Here is a 26,062-nt window from a genome sequence, read left to right as displayed (position 1 = left end):
TATGATGAAATCCAAGAGCTTTCTGAGCCTGCATAGACAGCAATGCAACTGAAACAGCTCAGAAAAGGAGTAAGGACATATTTAAAATAGTCCATGTGACATCAGTGTTTCAACCGTAATTTAACATAACAAAAAAAACCATGTTTTCTTTGGGCACAAAAAAATATTCTCATAGCTCCATAACATTACAGCTGAGCTACTGATGTCACATCGACTATTTTAACAATGCCCTTAATACCTTTCTGGGCCTTGAAGTTTTCAATTACATCAGAAAGTTCTCGGATTTCATCAAATATATCTAAATTAGTGTTCAGAAGATGAACGAAGGTCTTACGGGTTTGGAATGACATGAGGGTGAGTAATTAATGACAGAATTTTCATTTTTGGGTGAACTATCCCTTTAAGCTAGGATAGAATTTAAAATGTAAAACATTGCAAACTTTAGGTTTAAATAATGTTTAGAAAAAAATAAGAAAAAGACTTGGCAACAGGCAATGAGAGAGGAAATGAAAATAATCTCACTTCTGAGCAGACAAATTGTATCTCACTGCACTATATCTACCCATAAATGCACGAAAGGAAGGTCAGAAAGTCATTTCAAACCCCCTAATTTGACTGTTCAACACAGCCGTCTATCTTGTGAAGTTTTCAAAGCGCCACACCCTGGCTGAACTCTGTGAGCATCTCTGACTCAGCATTCTGTCCCATCCTGAATGGCTCACATGTCACAGTATATCAGGTGGCAGGCTTGCTCAACAGCAACTAGGGGAGCATTTGAACTTTCTTGTCAGAAGCCCTGTCTGTCAACCACACCGTCACCCCGGACATGACAGCTACTGCACACGAGGGCAGCGCACACACTGCCTGCAAACGGTGACCATCGCAGACGTCCCACGGGATCACGTGTAGCATATCCGCATATACTGTACATTTGGGAACATTTCAGCCATCATGTTCTATTACCTCATATGAAAGGACAGTCTTTAACCTCTGCTCAAGGGACCTTTGAGAGGCCGCCGAACTGGCTGCGCATTGAAACCAGGAGTAAAAAATATGCAGTTCGCTGCGCAGTCACGGCTGATTAAACGCAGCTTTAATGTGGTAAAGATTATAATACCATGGGATTATCAACTGAAACTCTCACAGGGATGTGAGTTAAAGCAGCGGCACGTATCATGCCCAGGAATCCTGCTTCTGATTTCCATATGGATGGATCAAGAAGCAGAACGGCGAAAGAAGGAGGCGGTCTTGGAAAGAGAGAGAGCGAAAGCGTGCCACAAGAATGGACTAATTCGAGCAGACACGGCTGCCTGATCCCCACCCTCCAGTTTGGCCCCTGGTTCTGCAGCTGCTCAGAAAAGCTTTGCTCATCCTTCCACAACATTCACTGAGATGAGGCTCTTTACATGGCCAACCACTGCAGCATTGTGGATGCATATAGGGTGTGTGGGTGTTGTTATACAACCACAGACGTATAACAGGAGAAACAGAACTCTGGGATACAGTAAATCTGTAGGTCAAGTCGAACTGTGAAGAGATTCTCAATACATTTCATTTACATTGAATCAAATGAACTGAGAAAATTTTTCTGTGTTAAATCCAGACAATGCTTAGATCACGTTTGCAAAAACAAAAAAGAAAGAAAGAAAAAGACACGTTACTGTAGTAGAAGTAATTTAAAATATAGTGTAAAATATTATATAAACATAGACCAATAATAATATATAAATAAAACAAATATTATAATTTATATAATTATAACATTTATGTTCTTAAATTAAAAAATAAATTACTTTTAAATACTTGTAAATAGCTTGCAGTACTTTTTCCAATTTTCTAACAATAAACATTAAAAAATGAATACAATGTATAGGGGGAAAAACACCAGAATAGCATTGCAATATGCAATATATCCATAAATTAAAAAACAAAAAATACATTTGTTTAATGTACTTGTGTAAAAACTGAAAATAAGAGATAAGACATGGAGAAAATGAAAAGAGATTATTTACTTGTCATGCTAGGTTAATTTTTTATTGTAGATATTCATTAAACTCATTACTCATTTATCAAACATATTTCACTGATTTACATGAAATTCAAACTGCAAACATTTGGAAAAGCAAGTAATGAATGTGGAAACAAGAGCAAAGTGAAAAACCGCATACGCATACAAAAAATAAAAATATGAGAATAAAATGTCTGAAAGCACAAAAAACAAGAAATATAACCAAGGAAAACATGATTTTGTGTGAAAGTCGAACAGCTTTGCATTAATATTTCAGTTTTGTGCTATGTGATTCATACTTATTATTTTTTTAAATGCGTTATTACATTTTTGATTTACGCTTATTATTTTTCTAGCCGTGACTTTTGTTTGCTCTTCTGAAAACTTGCTTTATTTTTAAATTCTGTGCAATATAGTTTTACTTGCATTTTTAAATTTTGGTTTCACGCTTATTTTTTTATCCGTGAATGCAAAACCTTTGGCAGAAAGTTGATCCCATTAAAACGTGGGTTTTGTGCCTCTAATGCTTTAGACAAAGTCATGAGACATCAAAGTATACCATATTTGTTAAATGTGCCGAACAAATAACTAAAACAGTTTTTGATGGAGCACAGAATGCCAAGTTCTATCCAACTATCCATATATTCATTGCTGTGCCAAGGTAATGGCGCTGGCGCACTGAGTACTACACTCAATCTTACTAAAACAGGTTTGCTCTGTGCACGTTTTATTTACCAACAATACATTTAATTCTTTAACATGCAGCTTACAGTGGCAGATCTTTCAGTCTTAGGTGACATCTTCAGTCTGTACATGTAACAAACAGAAATCTTAGCCTCTGATCCTGCTGTGAACGCTCAGGGCTCATCTCCCGCTGAGAGCAGGTGGTTGCGATGACAGCTACAGGAGGTCGGGAGGGAGGCCGCATCCTCCCTTATCCTGTTACTGCACTTATGTATATACCGCAATAAGCTAAAAAGCAATGATGGAAAAATGCTCATTAGACAGATTTGATCCAATTAGACAGCTGTTTGTTATTTAGAGCAACCATCTCTGTGACCTCTTGACATGGCATCTCTACAAGTCTCAAAGCACGTTTCTCATGGAACACGCTAATTAACGCCCCCCAGCTCATAAAAATTATTAAAGTAAATTAACTGTTCGGCTAGCGGTGCTACTTTAATTGCAACAGAAGGTTTTTTTTTTTTTTAATTAACATGGTTGACATAAAAGGATAAAGATGGTTCTCAGGGAATCTTGAAAGCACATTTGAGCATTCGCCACCAAGAAGCGTGTACTTTCAGATCAGACATGCTATTCCTGTGCTTTCCCATTAAACACCCACAGGATCTCCACTAATGAAGTGGTGTGTGGTAGCTTCATTCATACAAACAGTAGGGAGATGTTGGGTATCTTTCATGACCTTTACACATGTGAGACCATATATTCAAAATGTAGCTGGCTTTAAAATCTGTAAAAGTTCTTCAAAATAATTCTTAGATTATTGTCAAAATCCTTCACTTTAAATCCTTACTTTTTAAAATCAATATGCAAACCTGGCTAGAAAAATCTATGCAAATGATTAATAATTGAGTACTGTATGTAAATGCCTTGATCCCTCACATACCTACTCCCATTCTGCAACACCTACTCCCAGCCGACTGATTTGCAGGCTGGTTTCCCACAAGGTCGTGGCACAATTGACCACATAGTTAATTGGCGATGGATCATTGAAAAATACAATGAGTTTCGAAAACGTATCTATATGTGTTTTACTGACTACAGTAAGGCTTTTGATTGTGTCGTACATGATAAGCTATGTAAGGTACTTAAAAAGTTGGGAATATCACCTCATCTGACCCAGGTGATAAGATCACAGATCAAGAAGCCGTTGTTTGAACGCAGTATGGCGTCACATAATGGTTCAGAATTGAAAGGGGTGTGAGACAAGGGTGTATTCTCTCTCCCTTTTTTTAATCTTAATGCTGAAGTGATGAGGAATTAATGTCTGGAAGATTCTGAGATAGGTGTGAAGATTGGAGGCAGAAATATAAACCGATCTTCGTTATGCTGATGATACAACTTTATTAGCAGAAACCGGGGATGATCTGAATCACCTTATAATAACCATTCTAAGGGAAAGTGAAAAGATGGGACTCCGCCTGAACATCAAAAAGACTGAAATAATGTCTACAGCTGGCTCTGGAACAATTAACATAACTATGAATGGAGAGGAAATTGAATGCGTTCAGGAGTTCTGCTTCTTGGGATCTATGATTGACCAAACCAACGACTGTACAGGCACATCTGAAATTAAACACACGTTAGAGTCAAGACTATAAATCTTACAACCAAATGTAGACAAAAAATCTGTAAGAGTCAAGACATAAATCTTACAACCAAATGTAGACTAGTCCAGGCAATTGTATTTACTATATCAATATAAGGATGTGGAAGCTGGACTGTGAAAAAAATGATCGAAGGAGGATAGACGCCTTTGAGTTATGGTGCTGGAGAAGGCTCTTGAGGATATCATGGACAGCAATGGTTTCCAATAGAGAGGTCCTGAAGTGTATACAACCAGAGATGTCACTTGAAGGCAAAATTACAAAACTGCGTCTTACCTTTTTCGGCCATGTTATGCAAACAGCTACACTATAACATGCAATGATGCTTGGCATAGTTCGCGGAAAAAGGAAAAGAGGCCGCCAAAAACACAATGGCTTGATATCATTAGAAGCGACACAGACTTAAGCATTGAACAGCTAATAAAGAAAGTAGAAGATCGGAAAGCATGGCGAGAAGGCAAATAAAATAAAATAAAATAAAATAATAGCTTTGTGATTGTTTAGCAGTAATTTTTAAAAATAAATATTTATTAAAATATTTTCAAAGATACTAAAAAAGGAAACGAAAATACACAAACTAAAATACTTGTATTATGAATGTTTAGCAGTAACCTTTTTAAATAAAAGCAAAAGTAAAATAAAAATAAAAAAAAAATGAAAAAAAAAGTCAAATGAAAAATAAAAGAAAAGAAAATTGTTCCCCTCTAGTGAGATGTTTTATAAAAGACTGGAGTGCTCAGGAAACTTGTCTGAAACAAGTTTGAAAAGAGAATGACTAGCAAAGGTGCTTGTCTAGAGCATTGAAAGCTTTTGCAAAAGGAAGGACATGCATTTCAGAAAAAAATACCCAGGAGAACAGCTTTCAGTCTTTAAAGTGTACAGACCAGTGTATCAGTTGTGGTTTACACTTTATGGAGTGCACCAGAAGAACACAAAAGACTTTCTGACATTATCAGCCATGACTTTATGCACTGCATAGCTTGTACTCACCAAAGTCTTACATTCTAATGTCTTATTCTTCACTTCTCTCTCAAGGATCTGACACCTTTTCCTCCGCTCGTTGACCTCTGACTCCTAGAGTGATAAAAAACAAAAAATAAAGAACATGACTGATTTAACTGACAAGATTTACATACATATTTTATAACAGAATTCATGGAAGATAAAGTGAATGTTATCATTTAACTAAAAGGACTGCCCTGAAGCAGATTCCAGATACTATAAAAGGACCTCAACCAAGGACAATGCCATATTTACTCAAATGCAACAACAACTTGACACAAATGAAAAGATAAGGACAGATGCATGCACTATATACAGTATATATATCAAACAGTTGAAAAGTCACGTTTCAGGTCAAGTCTAATATTTTTTTTATAACAAAAAGCATTGTAAAGCCATTTAAAAAATGCATTACACGATTGGTGCACAAATTGCAATTCAGTTATATATGTGACATCAACAGTCCTTTACAGTCTTTATAATGGACATTTATAGAGTTCCTGAACATCTAGGAATGGTCTAAAACATTCAAGGCAATAGATAGACAAGCACTCTTGATTCTCAGCAGATACTATTCATGACTGACAGCATCTTGGGCCAATCCCAGTACAGTACAGTGTTTTAAAGCAGTTATGTGTAGCATTAGGGCTCTTCAGGCAGGGGCAGAGAAGGAACAGCTGGGAGCTCAAACCTAGTGGTGTGGAAGTAACAACTGCTTCATCTGTGTCAACATGAGCTTGATGAAAGCTGAGCTTTCCTAAACCAAGGGCTTTTTCACCCAAACCATCCTCATTACAACAAGACAACACCTCCCATTAAATGAGAAGAACGAGAAAATGCAGATCACTTATCTGAGCTATTAACACTGTATGGTAAATACTCGCACTGCTCGACTGGCAAAATGACAGTTTCATTCCTGGCAAGTCAAAGCGGTATGCTCATGTGCATTTTACAGTGGGGGAGGGGACCTTGGGGTTGCTATAGAAACCTGCTCATCCAGGTAGCACGTTAACCATGAGAATGAGCAGCCTATTTGGCACTTATTCACAATTCACTGTTAAACCAAACTTGCAGGGTATGGCAAACTCCCTCCACTTGGAAAACGGTCCAAGACTGTGAAAATACAAGATGGTTCATGTGTAACTGTACACCCTGAAAGGAATCACCATGACGTGGTACATTTCAAGAGGGGTTTCGCCTGCCCTATAATTATTAGATACCATTAGCAGCCCTAGATACCATTATGGCTCGGAGGGGGTCCGTGCGAAATGGGGGCAGAGATGGCTCGGAGGGGGTCCGTGTTTGCGAAAGGGTTTCTAGGGAAGCGTAGGATTCTACAGGACTCCTACACGTTTTGAGAGATAATCTCTGGAGTGGGGGACTAAAGGGACACTGCATGGGAATTCAAAATAGACATGTGTCGTGTGCCCGCCTCCTCTTTGCCTCATAACATCATAAACGGAACTGGTTGTCATTCAGCACAGTGAAGACGAGAGGGTAAGTAATATGAAATGAGGGAAGGGACAGAGAACAGGTTAAAGGTAAAAAAAAAGAAAAAGAAAATAAATCTCAAACACTGTATGTCACTGTCTAGAGCTGTAGAGAGACTTAATCTTTGTATTCTAATCTCCTTATCTTTCTCATGAAACTCACATATATTATGTATTGGTGGAAGCTTCCTCCTGCGAACTCCAGAGATATATGCATGGGGTGTTATAATGATGCTACAGTGCTCAGGATGTCAATATGGTGATTGATTTATTCTTGGCTCAGCATCCTGCCAGCCTGAGACTCTTGGTGCCAAGAATCCTCTGAGTTTGTTAGGCTGTGATTATCAGTGAATCTCTAAGTTTTTAACAAAATCTTAAAGGAATGGTTCATCCCAAAATTAAAATTAAATTACCATTTACTCACCCTAATGTTGTTCCAAACCTGTATGACTTTTTTTCCTTCAATTCTGAACCCAAGTCTGTTGGGTTCAAGGTTATTTTGGACCCGACTGACTTTCTTTGTATGGACAGTTCTGCAAAAGCAGCAGTCACGCAGCAACCATCTATAAAGTACTGCCATATTTTGACAGATTTTTGGAGACCAACCCAGAAGTTAACATCACTCTGGTTCCCTCAAAAAACTCCAATCAAATTTTTTTCAATGGCTTTGGATTATTGCAAAAAATAAGCTCTGTGACCAACAAAGGTTTACAGTTCATACCCTTTTTGTTCGTCAGGATAATCTTCACAAATGAATGCAACTTTTAAGAAGTTTGAAGGCTAAATACAACCGGTGAATGCTCATGATCGCATCAATTCACCATCGCCACTACTAAGCTTCTGACAACTCTTTGAAATCTACAAGTTGACAAATTAGTCTGCAGGAGTTCTACAATAAACACATTAAAAACACACTAAAAACAAAAAACCTATTAAAATCCTTTTCCAATAATTTCAAACAAACTTAAAACACCCTTAGAACCATTTAACCACCATTTAAGCCACTTTAAATTCTTTTTAAAGACACGTAAAAGTATATTAAAAAAAATGGCGGTAAAAAGCAGGGTAGTAATGACGTGTTTTGTGTCGTTGAATAAAGCATGAAAGTATCTTGAGCTTATGTTAACCACAGACCTTATTTTAGGCATTTAACTTAGAAACCCATTGACTTTGGGATGATGGAACCAGTTCCTTTTCAGGCTTTAGAACTCATTCCTGCAGCACTCTATTCAGAATTATTATTTATTTCAACATTTATGTGCATTATCACTAGAAATAGGCCACTTTGAATCATTTTGACGGCATTTTGAAGCAGCTCAGGATGGCTTGTTAGCTGGGTATTAGAGTACCGTCATTTAAGCCTGTTTCCCCCACTATCCTAAAAAAGAAACGGTGATGAATCTGGCTGAGACTCAAGGCTCGGTTTGGCATTGAGAACATCCTGACTGACTTTGAATGTACACTAGCTTAATGTATTAGGAAGCTCTTCTTTGGATGATAACTCTTGCAAAGGGCCACTTAATTAAGACAAAGACGGAGAACTTTACATTAAGATTTACATTTCCAAAGGGAATATACAATGCAATACTAATGATGTACATTTACAAAGATGATTATGGGTCTTGCACATAGTACCATCCAATTTAAAAGGTAGTGAGCATACGAAGACACGTTTAATTGAGACAATGTGCTGACTGACATATTCTAATCTTGCAAACAGCAAATAATGCATTAATTTACATTACTGGGTTGTAAGAGGACCAGAAGGAGAACACAGGGCATGGGGTATTTTTAAATAAGTCAATAACTATTGAACAGTAAGTGTCACTCAGCTATGGCGGGGGATTCGCTGTAACCATGACAATCTGCGAGATGCAGTGAAGAAGCGGGCTGTCCAGTTTTAAAATCTGACCCAGGACAACCAATAAAACAACAAACCTAAAAACACAGTTTAAAAAAATCTCCAACCTGCTGCCTCAAAATTCATGGAAATGCAGAAAAGTAACAATGCAGGTGGAACATGTGTTCATATTTTTAATAATACATACATACATGTTTTAAGAGAAACCCTTGATCTTTTATCATGCTTGAGAAAAATCACTTGAGCTCTTGCATCATCCTTCATCATGCATCTAAAGCATGAAAATACATGATGTATGAACTGGGGCAATACCCAGCTATGAGAACGTATACTCAGAGAGAGAGAGAGAGGATTTACTATGCTGCACATCTCCTCATGCAGAAACACACACTGGAATCCCCACAGCCAAGCTGCAGGCAGAGGAAGGAAAGTAAGAGGAACAGAGAATTGCAGCAAAAGGATAAATGAGAAGAGGAAATATTTACCGTCTCAATTCCCAGTTCCAAAGGTTCTTAAACCGGCAAAAAAATGTTTTTTCCTTTCCCTTTTGCACTCTTCCTCTCCTCCTCCGTCTTGCTTCGGGCGTGCAAATGTCAGACAGTGGTAACGGCAGCTCTCTCTCTTTCTCGCTCTCCTTCTCTCTTTACAAGGCCTGCTCCATGCAGCAGAAGCAGAGTGGGCGGCAACTTCTTAAACCATGATCCCTCCCTGACTGTACCAAACCTCCACGCAGAAGTGAAGCAGACACAGGGAGCAGGTGAGAAAATTGAGCTAATTGAGAAAAATCTTTAACGTGCAAATATACCCCTTCAGCAGGGATTGACGCCCAATGCTGACTGAAATGTGTTTCCCTGGAAGTTACTTATTATTAATTATTAAACAACAACAATGAACAATACTTTTTCAGCATTTATCTATCTACTAATACATTTTTAACTTTTGTATAAATTAATATTAGTTAATTATTGAATTAACATTAATCATTATTAATAAATGCTGATAAATGTTTAACAAATTGATTATTTTGAAGATTTACAATAATTTAAATCCCTTCCTCGTGTTGTTCCAAACCCGTAAGACCTTCGTTCATCTTCGTAACACAAATTAAGATATTTTTGATGAAATCCAAGAGCTTTCTGACAATGCATTGACAGCAACACAACTGAAAAGTTCAAGGCCCAGAAAGGTAGAAAGGACATTGTGTGCAAAGAATACAAAAATAGCGACTTTATTCAATAATTTCTTCTCTAGTTCCATTGCTGTCAATGCAAGGTCAGACACCTTTCAGATTTCATCAAAATAATTTGAGTTCTGAAGAATGACATGAGGGTGAGTAATTAATGACAGAATTTTCATTTTTGGGTAAACTATCCCTTTAACAGTACTATTATATTGAAAGGTTATATAACATTTTAGAATAAAATATATATTTCTATATAAATAGGATACACAGTTTTTTTATATAAATGAATATTTATATACATTATATATATAAATACACACACAGTCACATCATGTACAGAAGCTCACGTTACCCTGCTTCAGAGGTACAGTCCTCTTTCCTTCGCCATCTGCTGTAATCAGTGTAATCAGCACTGCTTTAAGGGAGTCCTACATCTGAGAAACCCTGCAGTCAGACTGATACCTCTGCTTGCAAACATGACTAGGTATAAAATGATGCAGGATGTGGCTCTCGGTTCGCTCTAAAAGGAGGATCTACACACCGCATTGAAATAGAGCTGCAAGTTTAATGGATACGAAGCATCATACCACAAAGCTTTTAAAGCGCCGACAAAATTGTGGGATTTCATATGTATGGGATGGCCTACAGTATATAGATTTTCAATTAAAGGGAGTGCATATACATTACAGAAACAGTGAATAAAAGCACACTAAATATTAAAACTTAACACTGTGTCATGGTTTTGTGGCAGCTGTAGTTTCAAAATAATGACTTCTGCTCTCTGTTACTAATGGCCAAGAGAAAAAAACAGCTAAATAATACCAAAAAAGATAGGAATAAAAAAAATGCAGTTTCATTGATGGTATGAAATGTTCTCAATTCACTTGCCATTGGAAAGTGAAGCAAAAACCTTTACTACACTGGGTCACTATACAGCTTCAGTGGTCACTGTCCATGTTGGTAAAAATAGATAAAAGAGTAATGGTGCCTAGAAATCATCTTCAGTCGTCAAAAAAAAAGAAGTAAGTATTTCATATAAAGAGGTTAACAGTGTAGGAGTCACTCTCCAGAAAAGGTCTAGGATAGTTACAATTTACATTCAGTTCTACTGTTCGTTCTTGATAGAAGCTTCTCTACAGAGGATAACTTAAGGCAGACATTAGTAAGATACATCAAGTACGCTGCAAAAATGTATTATTTTGCTGAACTTAATTTATTGTGGTTACACATGATGGAGATTGGATTTCTTTACATACAACATAAATATCTAACTGAATATAGAAAATACCCTTACGTAACTGATGTTAATATGAATGTAGCAGAGACCTGGTTAGTTTTAAACCCTTGACTGTATGTATCTCTCCAGGATGCTTCAATTAGAGGAACAGCAGAAGGGATATTCACTCCAGAAACTAAACTGAATATCTTCCCTGAAGGTGTTTTGTTGTTTTTCCTCTCCCTTCCAAACACAGCCACAGAGGCACAACTCTAAAAATGGGAATTTACAAGCAGCAGAGGAATAAATATTAATCCCAGATTTTAGTTTAAAGGCACTGATTCATTCTGTTTTGGCAACTGGCATGCAGAAATCAATTGTGAAAATTGCTTTCAGAGAACTGAGGTCACAATATTATTCCCCATGGCCAATCATGCTCATAATATATGACTTCCACATAATGCTGTGGGTTTTAAGAAATTAGGCAAGGGATTAACAAAACTGTAATTTAAAGAAGGAACTTTAGTTTAATGTTTCTTGTTTATACACAAAATATTTAAAAACTAACTAGGTTAGATATTGGTACCATATCAGTTACTAAAGATATTTCAATTGATCAGTTTCGGTTTATATTGTATATTTAATAGTGCATTAACCCTATTTTAAATTAAATATTACATTTTCATAATATTTTCATGTAATCAGTTCTATTGTGTTCTACAGTTCTACCATGACAACTTAACGGGTTTAGCATAGTAATGTACATGACAATGTGTTAATGTGTTTGCTACACTTGCTACTGCCAATACATCCACAACATGCTGCTGTGAGAATGTAAGAAATACTGCTGCTGCACATATAACATATAAAATAACCCTCATATATAATATACATGAATCACCCCATATAGCAGATCTATACAGGTGGAGCTAGGGAAGGTGGAGGGTTTCTGAACCGCGCTGCAACTGCTACAGCAAGCCCTAGCCGCATATTTGAATGTTGAGCAGCAAGCTTATTGGCTGCTGATACAAAGAACCAATCAGCTGCACCATGTGATAATCATGTCATTATGTCAGATAAGACTGAGTTGCACCATCTATAGTTTCATGGAAGAACTTTGGATTTGTTTTTATTTCAGATGACACTCAAGCAAATATCAGCCTACATCCTGAAACGTTCACTTTGTTATATCATGTTCACATTTCAACACAAGATTGCAATTAACGAAATTAACGACAAGCTCTCAGCTGGCACAAATTCAGCTGGAGCTGATGCTTCCTGTCCTGGTCTAACTATTGAGACAAGGATCTGGAATGGAATGGACCTCCTGCTCCAAATGACTACAGCGGTTGAAGCAATGGAGAGGAAAATACAGTTAAGCAAGCAGCATGGCCCAGCTGAGAGATCACTGTCTCAGTCTAATTCTATTAGAGGACATGGCAACCCAAGCCAGGGCCCAACCCTTCTGATATAACCCTTTCTTCTCTAGACTGGCAAAATCCTCACAGAAAAACACTGTGTACTCCTTTCACTCTAAATTCTCTACTGAAACATACTTTGGCTCAGCTTATTAAGTAGATGTGCCTCTCTCCGGACTTATCTGCTTTCGTCATTATAGTCATGACTGTTACGCATGAAACTAATTATACTACAGCCAGGCTTTTCCACGGCCTTCCTTTCTCCGCAGGACATGCAATGCCATAGAGATGAGGTGAGCAGTTCCTAAGCAGCAGCAGGCGTGAAACACTTCCTCTAGAGACAGAAGGTCATTCCTCACCACAGGTACACTCTCTGTGCTGTCCGTCAGAGACAGTCGCCTGGCAACCAGCCACAGGACTCGCACTGCAATGACGGTCACAGCATTTTCGTCTGGTTCACCACTATCACAACTGAAGCTAATAAATGAAGAGGTGTGATCATTTCGAATCTGAACCAATGCCAGCCTTGGCAGACTTGACGTTCCTTTTTCTCTCTTTCAATTAAAGGACTTCAGGCAGGTTTGCATTAAAAATCCACAGAAAATCTAACATTGTGTTATGTTTACCACTAAAGTTTGTTTCAATTTACACATTTTCAAAGCAACACTTAAACTCAAAATATTTGAAAATATGCACAAGTGTGTTCTTAATACTCACACAGACATAGTTGCCCCTGCCTACTTATAATACAATTTATTAAATAAACTATTGATGGTATGAATTATCTACTGTGGTGCTGTTACATTTAGAGCAGTACTCTCTGTTAAGGAACATAAAAGCATAATATCATTCAATTTCTATCTATACACCATAAGATATCATTCTATGTGAAAAGGACTTTTACACTATACCGTTCGAAAGAAGGTGTACAATTTTGTAATGTGTCTCAAAGAGGTCTCTTTATATTGATGTGCTGCTAAATATTTTTGTTGAAACCATGATACTTTTCAGGATTCTTTGATAAATAGAAATTTAAAAGAACAGCATTTATTATTTATTCAAAACAGAAATCTTTTGTAACATTTTAGGTGTCTTCACTGCCACTTTTGATTATTTAATTTAATTAATCCTTGCTGAATAAAACTTGTCTTTAAAAAAAAAATACTGAGCCCATATTTTTGAACAGCAGTGTAAGTTGTTAATAACAGAAAATCTTGACATCCACTTATACTCTCCTTGGAAAGTTCTTATGAGAAATATTGTGATGCCTGGTTCATGAACACATCATTCTTTAGAGTACAATCTTTTAACACTTGTGCGCTCCTCATTTGGGAGTCACACTCATGGTCTTCGCAGTCAAAAGTGACCGAGCTCCTTTAATTTAACCTTTTTTTTTCTTCAGTAAAATCAATCTAATATATTTTTGTTCAATAATATTTTTTATTTTGTATTTTGAGAGAATTTTATGGTAATAATTAATATTTATGCAATAATTATTAACAGTTTTTCCCACTGAAAATAGTAAAAAAAAAATCTTTTTAAAATAATTTTTCAATCAATACAGTATCTCTGATTAAAATAGAGACTAGGCCTTTAAAATCCATTTTTAGGCAGATTAGCACCTCCTGGTGAGAGCAAAGAAAGAAAAACATGTAATTTCATGGTGTAACCACTAGATGCATGTAAAGGAATCTATAGAGAGGCTTTTGAATTCCCTAGTTGTTTTTATACATAATTGTTTACTTTTATTAGGTTGTGGATTTAAATGTATATTAATAAGGCATTCTCAAAGACTACGTTTTGTCAAAGTTTATATTTTTTTGTTGTTTTAAATGTTGATTTGAAGCGTCAGTTTTTGAATTATTATTACTATAGTCAAACCTGAATACAGAAAGCATTTTGTTATAAAAAACATTAAAATTCTATAAAAATGTAACAAAATAAACAGGAATGCATTATCAGAGCTTAATCCTTCTGGGCCTGATCTGATTGTAACCTCTTATTTCAGTTTTCTGACTCATTTTGGCTATATGGTTATAACCATACCAATTCATTTGAGTGTATATAATTGTGTATGTGTGTGTCTGGGAGTGTGTGTAAGTGAGTGTGTGTGAGTGGGCGTGTCTGTTTTGCACTATTGATGTTTTAGACTGTAACACCTTCCTTGCTTTTCACTTTTTTACTAAATTGTAGTTGGATTATTGATTTTATTTTACATAGTTTCTGTGTTACAGGCACACCAGTTCATAGGTGTGTGTGTGTGTGTGTACACGTGCGTGTGTCCTCACGTGTGTGTGTCCGCGCATGTGTGAGTGGGTGTGTTGATTCTGCACTTAAGATGTTTTAGAGTTTCACCCCTTTACTGCTGTGCATTTTTTTCTGCATCGTAGGGGGTTTGTAGATTGTGTATACACAAAAATTTTCTGTATTTTAAATTTTTTTGCCATTTCCCATTAATTTCATATGGTCGGTCATTTTTGACCGAAGACCATGAGTGTGACTATTTTTTCACGAGCACTTAGCTTTTTCGAATCACACCCTCAATTTTTAATAAAGTTTATAAAGTTCACAAAACTGGTCTGAAAGATTTCAACAAATCAGGCTGATATTTACTGAGTTCAGTTTACAGACTGAAAAATCTGGTTGCAACGGTGAACAGCCCCCTGAAGGGGAAGATTATCAGTCTCCTTCAGAGTTGCAAGTAAGATGGTTATACAGGTTTGGAACCTTTCCCTGTACACTTAAAAAAAAAACTTTCCTTAATTTCTGGTAAAATTCTAAATTATGCTCTAAAGCAGTGGTTCTCAAACCTGTCTTGGAGTACCCCCTGCCCAGCACATTTTGTATGTCTCCCTCAATTATCACACCTGATTCAACTCATCAGCTCATTAGTGAAGACTTTAAGACCTGAAGTGGGTGTGTCAGATATAGGGAAACATTCAAAACATGCAGTGCTGGGGGTATTCATGGAGAGGTTTGAGAACCCCTGCTAAAGTACAGCAAACTTTCTCAGCGGTGTTCAAGCTCAGTTAAATTTGTGCATGTCACTTCAGATCTCCATTCAGCGGGACAAAATTGATCTGTTGCACTGAGGCTTATAACAAAAGCTATTATTATGGTCTGTCAGTTTTCCATTACCAACCTGTCCTCCCTCACCAGTGGGCGTGTTGCCAGGGCAACAGCTTCAGCATCACACCACTTGGAACACAGTAGACGATTCAGGGACTTCCTGTGCATTTTACCCTACAGAAAACAACTGTTGCTATCACTCATTAAGCTTCTCACCAGGGAAGAGGAGTTTCAGACAACATGCTGAAATCCAGAAATGTGACTGCTGCCAAAAACTGAATAAGCAACAAAAGCACACCACAAACTGACTTACCAGAGATCTGTGCTGCTGTTTCTGCTGTCTGAGAGTGGCTAGCTCTATTTGAAGAGCTCTGTTCTTATCCTCTAGGAGGCGGCAGCGATTCACATGGTGAGCTGCGTGAGAGGCCAGGTGCAACGGCTGGGTCTCCTGCTTCAGCTGCAAGGGAAGAGGGCAGACAGGGCAGTGACTTACCAAGCAAACTTTCAGGATGAACAAAGTGGACACAATCCTGCATGTTCCAATATGTAATACAAGTCTCAGGTGTCCCCAGAATGTGTCTGTTAATTTTATCTCAAAATACCTTACAGATCATTTTTTATATCATTTTGAAAATGCCTGTTTTGAATGGAAGCAGAAACACGCTGTTTTCGTACATGTATCTTTAAATGCAAATGAGCTGCTGCTCCCCGCCCCCTTTCCAGAATAGGGCTGTGCCTTGCACTCACCAGAAGCACGTGCATAGAAAGCAGCTGGCACATGGCATGTGAATACTAAACTAAGCTCTCTTTCATGTCTTATCATGCTTAAATATGTCAAATACACACAAGGTTATGTCAAAATAAAAACACACATAAGTTACACACACTGCCAACACAAATTTATGTTCAAACAACATTTAAAAGTGAATTTAGCATAATAGGTGCCCTTTAAGTTTTATTTGTTTGTAAAATGGTTCCTGTTATCTCAGAAATGTCAACTATAAGTAAACCACTTGTATGCCTGTATTTCCCTGCAAAATAATAATAATTTGGCTCCGTGGCACTTTTGGATGCTGTTGGGCTAATTTGAGCAGTCTGATGCAACTTTGACTCAGGTTTGAGTATGGTGAGGGACTATCAGATGAATCAGAAAACCTGTTCGAAAACAGTCATTACTTTTTTTAGTGGTGCAAAAAGTACACAGTGTATCTTTCAAGGTTTAAGATGTAAACAACAAACATCTGGAATTCGTATTTAAATAATCTGTGTGGGTAACCTCCTTAAAAAGAGATGAATGAAACTTTTTATGCTGTGGGTGTAACTATAAGACTAAAAAAAAAAATCTTTGTGATGTTACTTACGCACTACACTGCTACAATTTAGGCAGCAAAGAATCACGGCCAGATTATAGAGGGTGTGCTTGTTTTTTTCGGATAATTGCCAATTGTGCAGTGCTGACAGGAACACTGGCACTGTAACGAAGCTGAAGCACTGCATTAGGAGGGATCTGATCCCTAACCAGACCATGTAACCTGCTCATGGTCACTCAAGAAATACCAGAAAAACTATTACTTTTACACCTTCTGAGATCGCTTGAATTCCCTTTTAAGGTACAATATTCGGCAACCGAAATTATTCGGCCGAAAATAGCAAAATAAATATATTTCGGTGTTCGGCCGAATATGCGAAAAGGCCAAATAATATGTACCGAACAATGACTAACGCGATCAAACAGAGGCACGCACTAATGCAGCAAAGATGTCGGCAGTGTGAAAGTAGAGAGAAAGACGCAGAAATCATTACAAGCACGAAGCACCGACAGCAAGAGACTGTTCAGTGCTGCATCACGTCTCCGATGAGAAGAAGAGGTGGCTGCTGCTGGTGGTTAGGTTACTGTATGATGATTGAAATCGCGAAATTACCTCAAACGATTAGTAAATAAACTGCAGAATGTTATGTTTTCTAATGCACGCACGAATTGCATGTATTCTGACAGCGCTGCACGAGCTCGCAGCGCCAGGGTTCAAAGTTCAAAGCGCGAGGAAACTCTGCCCTGAACTTGTTACTCGTCAGTTGCTCAGTAACATTTCTGTGATTTTTTTAAAAGGCATAACAAAAAGAAACACGTGCGACCAACATCTTCCCAAATTCGTAATGAGAATCATTTATAAATCTGCATGCTGTTGTCAACAAAAAGAAGCACTGAGATCTTCTTGCGGGTTTCAAGGCGAGAAAAAGCTCCATCGACATTGATAAATGATAGTATTGTAATTTTACTGTCGTTCTGTAAAATAAAATAAAAAAGTAAGACAATAATAATGATAATAATAATAATTACCCTACAACAGCTCTATTAATACATTTATTATAACATTCACAGATAGTGTTCAAATTGGGATCTGTGATATATTCTAATGTTTTAAAATAAGTCTCTTCTGCTCAGCAAGGCTGCCTTTATTTGTACAGTAAAAAATACATGCCTGATTCAAGTCTCAAAAATGGCCAAAAAATATTGTTTTACTAGCTTATTAATTTTAAGTTAAATTGTGCTTTGTTGGTATAATGTCTACTAGAATGTTTAAAAAAATGTTCAGTGTTAAGTAAATGTTTTTAAATTGTTGTTTTGTAATTTTTGTGTTTTTTTATTATTATTATTTGAAAAGCAGGGTAAAACAGTAAAAAGCACATTTTGGCAATTTAATGAAAAAAAAAATAAATGGCCAAATAGAAGATCAAAAACCGTGTTCGGTATTCAGTATTCGGCCTTCGGCCCAGTGTTTCATTTTGTTTTCGGCTTCGTCCAAGAATTGTCCTTTTGGTGCATCCCTAGTTATCAGTGCTAAATCTGTTTAGCCAGATACATTATTAATTATATTTACATATAACATGCATAACATAACATAACATAACATAACTGAGCTGCACAGTGCCAAAGTCTCTATAGGACAATTTAAACTAAACAGCATATCATTAGTTAATCTGTTACTGCTAAATAAAATGCACTAATGTGATATGTCAGAGCCCATGTTATCAAATAGAGAACATACAGCTACTCTCAAATATAAACATTATGAAAACATTGCAATGTTACAACATTTACTAGAGACATACAACCATAAAACCATGCTTTCTTGACAGAAATAAGAGCAGAGCAGAAAATACCTAACATGTATTGAACAGATTGGTATGATCAAACAAGATTTTTAATGTCCAATGAAGTATTAAAGCATGCTGATTAAAAATGGGCAGTTTTCTGTCCCCATCATTAGAGCCTCTAACAGTTTAGGAAAAGTACTGACTATCAAGCATATAGTGGCAAACATTCAATGTGGCTTTTACTGAACCCTGAAAAGTTATATGCTTTTAAAGCAAGATGACATCATATCTCTCTCCCCATTTCTCTTTATAATCTTATATTCTGCAACCTACTAAATGTAGCACATAATATTTCATCTTAATCATCATATTTCATATTTTTCTTTCTCTTTAAAATTAACAGAAAAAACACCCTACGATTTTGCTTTTTTGCATCTAGCTAGAAACATTAAGAAGTTTAAAGAAAATGCATTACTAGCCTTTTTGTGTGTTCGCCAACATTGATAACAGTTGGTGGATCAAATATAGCATCATTAATAATGAGACACACATACAATTAAGCCTTAAACACCTTTTAAACACTCAAATCAACTGCCAGCCTTTTGGCCTGCAGTATCAATGCCAGAAACACAACAGTTGCCAATCACATTATGTGTGTTTCAAAGCTCTCGCGTCTGTTTTGTGTGTCTGTGTGGATTGAACTGAGAGATCTTACATAATCTCAGTAAACAGTCTGCTGTATCAGAATAGTAATACTACCAATCACACTGTGGTGTGTGTGTGTGTGTGTGCCAGGTCTCCAGCTGGTTTGCATGCTACACTACTTCAGCAGACTCAGTCACAGCCAACTGCCACATCAGTACCAACCCAACCAGAGCCAGCAGAGCTATGGAAACACAGGCTGGTCAAACACACAGCTCAGTGTATCCAGCTTTTCATGTATAATAAGCGAAAAGCCCTGCAAGTGAGATGGAAGCATTAACCAGGAAACTAATGAGCCATTAGACCAACAAATCAAGCTGATAGTCCACCAAAAAAGGGTAATGTTTATTAACAAATGGAGCTCCATAGTAGCAGGTTCATTTGGAAAATGAACTGAAGAAACACTTTTTTTTACTCCAGCTGTCTGCCGACTGCAGTGAGAGTGAAAAAAAACAAAAACCTATGTGCATATTTACACCTAACCATGACCTTGACCAGCTGTTGCCTGAGACCCCCAAAAATAAACATTAACACGGATCAACTCGTATCCTCAAGTTATCTGCATGTTTGCATCCTCTGAACTTGTAGAAGACTAAGCAACAAGACATCATCGCAATCCACCATCTGACTCCAGATGCCGCCAGGTCAAATGTCTCCCTGCACATCTGGATCATGCCACATCCTGTAGGATGCTCTCTTGCCATTCTTTGCAGTATTCCAAAGCTGGAATGAACCAGCACACACTCTGTTCTGAGCCAAGGAAGGGCGACATGTAGGCATAACGGCACGGCATTACACACACATTCTCTTTGCTACTGATCTCATTCATATCAAACGTGATCTGTGTGTGTACTGTACCTTAATGCTAGCCGCTTCCACCTCTCCTTCTTCTCCTTACCGCTCCTACTCCCTTATATCACCGGCTGCCAGGAGTGGCAGTGACGACACGTCTGTGGTGTGTGTTTGTGTGTGGCTCTGTGCTCATGTGTGCATGTGTGTCCATGCAGAAGCCCTGAGCTGGAACAGGAGTCAGACAGTGTGAGAGCGTCTCCAGGCTCTCTAGGAGTGGTGCAACAGAATGGTGTGTTCCCTTTCTTGATCTCTTTCTCTCTCCGTCTCTCTCACACACACACACACGGTCATAGAGAATTGCGCATGCTCCTTGATATACTCTCTCTTGCTCTCCTACAGTACGCACACACAGGCTTTCTCTCTGTATCCCTACACTTGCACACACGGAGAGCAGTGAAGTGTAGAGCCACTCCCATCATTGATGTGTAAATCATTTGCCTTTTCACGCATGGCCTTTCTAATGCTGCAAAAGCCAATTCAGTGCATCTAATCATTTGCAGTAATGCTTTTAGTATTATTTTAGTGACATAATCTGGGGTTTTGATGGCCCAAATATGATGATCCCCTTGTGAAGGACCCCTTCCTCAAATATAAAGGCAGATAATATAAGATACTGTATGTGTAAAATATTATCAAGAAAAAAATATTTATATAAAAACCTCACACTATCTGTTTTCTACAAACATTAATGAATATATATATATATATATATATATATATAACATTATGAATACATTGAAATTCATACATTTTTATTTTTATTGTTTTATTATATTATCTATTTAGATTTTTTTTATAAATGATTACTTTTTATTATTACCTTTTTTATTAATTATTGTTATTTTTATTGTTATTTTCCATCTTTTTATTATTTATTTACATTTTATACTATTACCTTAGAACTTTTCCAATTACACCTCAATTTGAAAACCCTTTTTTTATACAGTTACTAAATTTTTTCCATGTGTGCCATTTCCATTAGCCATTACTCCCATTTGAATTAATAAAGGTTAAGATTTTTTAATTAATAAAGGCTTTAAGCATATAAGAAAAACAGAATCAAACAAATTGTAGCAAGACATTCCTCCTGGTTTTCTTCATGAACCTTAAGATGGACACCATGTTTCATTTTTACATATATGGGTTATACTGCATCTTGGGTTATCTTGTTCACCATATGCCACCTAGAAATGTTGGTATTGCTATCTTGCCATACTGTGATTTGTCTGCGTTATCTCAAGGAACAGAGGGGAAAAAACCAGGGGCGTTCCGCTCCATTCATCCCACAGTGACACCAAACAAGGGGAAATTAAGTTCACTGTCTCGGAATATCACACAGTTACATCAGATTTTAATGCACACAGAGGCATTAAGAGGGATTACTTAGACAGCATGGTAGGCACATCCCAGCCATTAGCCACTCTTTGCACTGAGGAAACAGGTCTTGTTGGAGGCAAAAAAAAAAAAAAAAAATTGGAAACAGATTCCGAATACGGAATGTGTTACAGTCTCCTCTGCTCTGTTGCCAAGCAACCCCAGCGGCTCCTGTAGTGCTGCCTGCACTCTCCCCCTCTACCCCACCCCCCTGCATTGGGGCAGTCCTCTACAAATGCATCAGTTTAAGATGGCATGTCTATTCTCAAGGGAGGGGACCAGGCCTACACTTTCAAGATGATCCTGATAGGACACTGCATTGCAACCACACCTTCTGTCTTCGTGCATCACCTGTCATTTCCTCTCATGAAACAAACACACCCTCCATTGGCTGGTGGGGCAATTGTGCTGGCTCCTTGTACTATGATTGGTAGATGAGGATGCTAGGCTGCATGAATGTATATGTGGCAGGATGGTGCCACCTTGTGTAAAAGAACCATCATTGCCACTAGAAGAATTGGGTATGAGAAACCATTAGGGATCAGATTGTGCAAGTGTAAATTTAACAGGATTACTGACCTTCTTTCGGGCACGGGGATGATTGGCATCTCCTGCTGCTATGATTGACAGCTGTCGCTGGATCCACAGCAGTTCAGTCTGTGACTGCCTGAGAAGCTGCTCTACGTCTATCCTTTGACCTCGCATCTCCTACAACACTAACACAATAAGTTCTACTTCATTTATCTTACACACAGAGACAATATGGTGGTCCTTAAGAGTTTCTGAACGTGTAGGTCACACTTGCCAAAATGTAAAGTATGAAACTCACTGCATTAGATAACTAGTGGCGAAACAAAATATACATAAAATGTAAACATAAGTAATGGTAGGTCTTTTCTCAGAACTAACCCATGTTCTCAGCAATTCTTGCAGTAGCTTTTAACCAGTTTGTCTCAGGATTATGATTTTTAGTTGATAAGTAATAAGTTAGCTGCTCTTAAGTTTATCATTTGCTTAAGTAGCCTATTATTCATTCAGTAATTTTTCACCATGTCATGTATCGCTGCAATCTCTAGAAGTAATCTATAACAATTCTCTTCAAACTTCCATAATAATCTCTATTTACACTGTAAAATTAATATCTTGCATTCGTACATCTTCACTTTATTGCATTGACTCTGATTGGTCCTTGCATTCATAAACTCAACAGAATTGTATGTGTGATTGGTTATAATGTGCAGTGCTTTAAAAACTGTCTCTGTGCCAGCCAGTGAACGCAGATTTGAATTTAGCAGCTGGTGATGTTTTTCTTATATATATATATATATATATATATATATATATATATAAGCAGTGATAAGGCCATATAGCACAGCCAGAGGTTGAAATACATCTGTAAACTGGCATAAATTCCTAAACAACCTCTAAATGAATAATTAAACATGAATCATAACCTGCATAAATGAACTTAAAATTACACATAATGATGTTTCTCTTGATTTTAAATATGTTGTGCAGGAATACAAGACTGTATGTCTTTCCTTACCTTTTTGTTGGATGTCTGCTGGTCTTTTCTTCTTCTCGTACTGAGGCCCTGTTGACAGCAGCCTAACTTAATGTTAAAGAAAACTGTGTGTTCTGTTACATCTGTTACATTTTGACAAGTTAACCGGTACAGGAAGATTGAGTGCGAGTGAGACCTTGACATTTTCTCCAAGTAACAAAGTGTGAATGTGAGACAGTGTGCAAGAGGGAGAAAGATGGAGAGTGCCTGTTCTCCATGGTGTGTATCTTTGCTGAAAGATGCAGATTAAACCTGCTTTTTGTAACACAAACAGCAAAGACACAGAGTATGTGCGTCTAAATCTTCTTCCCCTCCTACAGCTCCCACAACAGTCGCTACTTGCTGAGCGACCATATGGCAGAGTAAAGATGGACAGAGATGAGTCAAAATGGGCAATGAAGAAATGAACCAGAAGACAAAGCATATGCTGCAGGTATTTCTATGGATAGAAGTATTGTGGTTTGATATGCTTAAATATGGAGAACTATAATAAACACCTATAGTGTAATGAGACTAGTGTGAGTCAAGTGTAAATCTATATTTAGAAACAAAAACCTGTCCCTGCTGAGCTATTCTTCCTTTGTCAGAAATGAAGAACTATTAATATCTTCATGTCTGCATGTGGGCCGAGACTAAATTTGTGTGTTTTGAAAGCATCAGTTCCTCCTGAGATTATACACATGCTATAAGGTAAACCAACAGACTTTTAGCTTCCTCTAACTGGATGGTAGTATTTTTCCATAATAGACATTTAATTAAAAGATTAGCAATCTTATCCTTCCTTCTCAGGACTTCTTGTAAGTCTTTGTAAAAATAATTTTTGAAGAAAAAAGGAGTCCGCTCATTGTCATCAACTCTATCTATCTATCTATCTATCTATCTATCTATCTATCTATCTATCTATCTACAACAATGATAACTAGAAAAAATATTACTTGAGCACCATGTCTATTAGAAGGATTTCTAAAGAATCATGTGACACTGAAGAATGGTGTATTGGCTGCTGGAAATTCAGCTTTGTAATCACAGGAATTAAATGTAATAAAAATAAATACATCAATTTTAAAATATATTACAAAAAAAATTAACATCATTCCACAATATTGCTGTTTTTTTATTATCTAGATTACAATAAAACTGTACAACATGATAAACAAATATTTGAATGAAAAAGTAGCAAAGTAACTTTCTGTGACTGTACTTATTTATTTACTTGTATTTTTAAACAATAATTAGATACTCTGAATCCAGATGCATTAGATGGGTTAGTTCAACCAATATGAAAATTCAGTCACTGTTTACTCACCCTCATCAATAGCCTTTTGACATTCTTTCTTCTGCATAAGAAGATATGTTGAAGAATGTTTTTGCCATATATTAACTATAAATGCTGTTTTGGACCCCAAAGTTTTTCATTGTATGGACAAAAACATTGTATGGAGCCCACAGTTTTTCATTGTATGGACAAAAAGATACTAGGACATTTTTGATGTGCGCTCCACAGAAAAGACTAAGTCCTACAGGTTCGGAACAACATAAGGGTGAATAAATGATAACTGAATTTCCATATTTGGATGAGCTATGAGTAACCTAAAAGCAAATCGCTTAGTAATACACATAACTAATAAAAGTAATTACAAGAAACAAAAATGAGATGTAAGAGAGTCTTACTGGGTTTTTATATTCGCTATGTTTACATGCACCCAAATAATCCATTTATAATCAGATGGCTCAGTTTGGCTGAAACCACCATTAAATAGAAAAAAGAGTAAGATGGTGCAGTTGGACTGAAAACTAAAAGCCAACAGAAAAGTAAACACCTCAATCAATATAAATTAAAATATGAATAAATTTAAATATTTTATGAATACCCAAAATAAAGACAAGGAACAAAGAACAAGAATAAATTAAGCATGTTTTGCATGTATATAGCATAAATGTTTCTAATGAGGAACATTAGTCCATGTAAACACACCTCTTGACACTTGACTGTTGTCATATTGCATCAGAAAAATCCTGCTAGTGCTGTTTATCTGAGAGCAAGCTTAATCATTAACCATTTAAGCAGAAACAAATAAAAGCAGTTTGTTTGTATATGGGCTGAGGAAATCCCAAAGACAACTCAAAATGATCTGATCAGCAATAGATACAGGGCGTAGATTAAGTACTGTGACACGATGGGATTTTTCAAGAAAAGGCAAGGTGTATGAATTCCTCATTTTCACAGAACTCAAAAGCAAGCAACATACATTCCAAAGTTCGAGATTCATTCAAGAGCCCTTGCTGGTCGCTGCTTTTGCTTTGTTCTTGAATATAGGCAGTCTTAGCCGCCAGGACTTCTTGTATTCAGTAGCTTTTTCTATGTTCTCTTTCCCTTGATCTACATAGTTTCCAGCTTGCATCACAGTCTTTGCTATGTTGTTTGCCATTTCACCCTATAAAAAAGAGGGGGAAAAATAAAATTATGATATAGCAAGGTAATAGTCCCACGGCACTTAGGCACAATAATTTTATCATTAAATTCATTTCAGTAAGGCACTTGTTTAAATCAACTATTCTTGTTAGATAATGCCCTGAAATGTTTGTTATTAACTGTGTTGTAAGGCATGGTGCACCATTTTATTTTAGTTCATTCACTGAGCTCTCCAGCAAGTTTACAGTACCTGGCTATTGACTAACATGGCTATATCCATAAACATGCTATGCAGCTCTCGAATGCTGGCCTCCAGATAGAGAATGTCCTTATGCCGTAACTCAATCTCATTCAGTGCTTGCCCTGTTATGCAGGAGCCAGAGTTGATCTGCGCACAAAGAATTATATTAAAATTTGAAGGAAAGCTTTCAGTATGTGGAAAAGCACACACATCTCTCTTAAAACC

General features: G+C 37.0%; 1 protein-coding gene and 1 long non-coding RNA gene across 4 annotated transcripts in view; both read right to left on the bottom strand.

Annotated features, from left to right (window-relative positions):
* The window catches only part of LOC109060958 (RIMS-binding protein 2-like), a 51,261-nt gene extending 27,785 nt beyond the window's left edge, over positions 1 to 23,476 (bottom strand). Inside the window, exons 1-4 of one of the 3 annotated variants that reach the window (XM_042747635.1) lie at positions 23,166 to 23,476; positions 22,199 to 22,327; positions 15,909 to 16,052; positions 5,347 to 5,430 (exon numbers count right to left, since the gene is read on the bottom strand). In XM_042747635.1, the coding sequence (XP_042603569.1) occupies positions 5,347 to 5,430; positions 15,909 to 16,052; positions 22,199 to 22,327; positions 23,166 to 23,327 (519 nt within the window). In that variant the 5' untranslated portion in view covers positions 23,328 to 23,476. The remainder of the gene's footprint in view (positions 1 to 5,346; positions 5,431 to 15,908; positions 16,053 to 22,198; positions 22,328 to 23,165) is intronic. The other 2 variants (XM_042747633.1, XM_042747634.1) reach the window with 2 other exon arrangements.
* A 1,604-nt stretch (positions 23,477 to 25,080) lies between these two features.
* LOC122141278 lies at positions 25,081 to 25,984 on the bottom strand. Its single transcript, XR_006157658.1, has 2 exons — positions 25,847 to 25,984; positions 25,081 to 25,618 (listed from the first exon to the last, which is right to left on the bottom strand). It is a non-coding gene; the product is annotated as an uncharacterized LOC122141278 (long non-coding RNA).
* Between the last annotated feature and the right edge of the window lie 78 nt (positions 25,985 to 26,062).

The sequence above is a fragment of the Cyprinus carpio genome, chromosome B21 (genome assembly GCF_018340385.1).
Source record: "Cyprinus carpio isolate SPL01 chromosome B21, ASM1834038v1, whole genome shotgun sequence".
Classification (NCBI taxonomy): Eukaryota; Metazoa; Chordata; class Actinopteri; order Cypriniformes; family Cyprinidae; genus Cyprinus; species Cyprinus carpio.
Note: the sequence above shows the minus strand (reverse complement) of the source record. Positions and strands in the feature narration are given on the sequence as shown.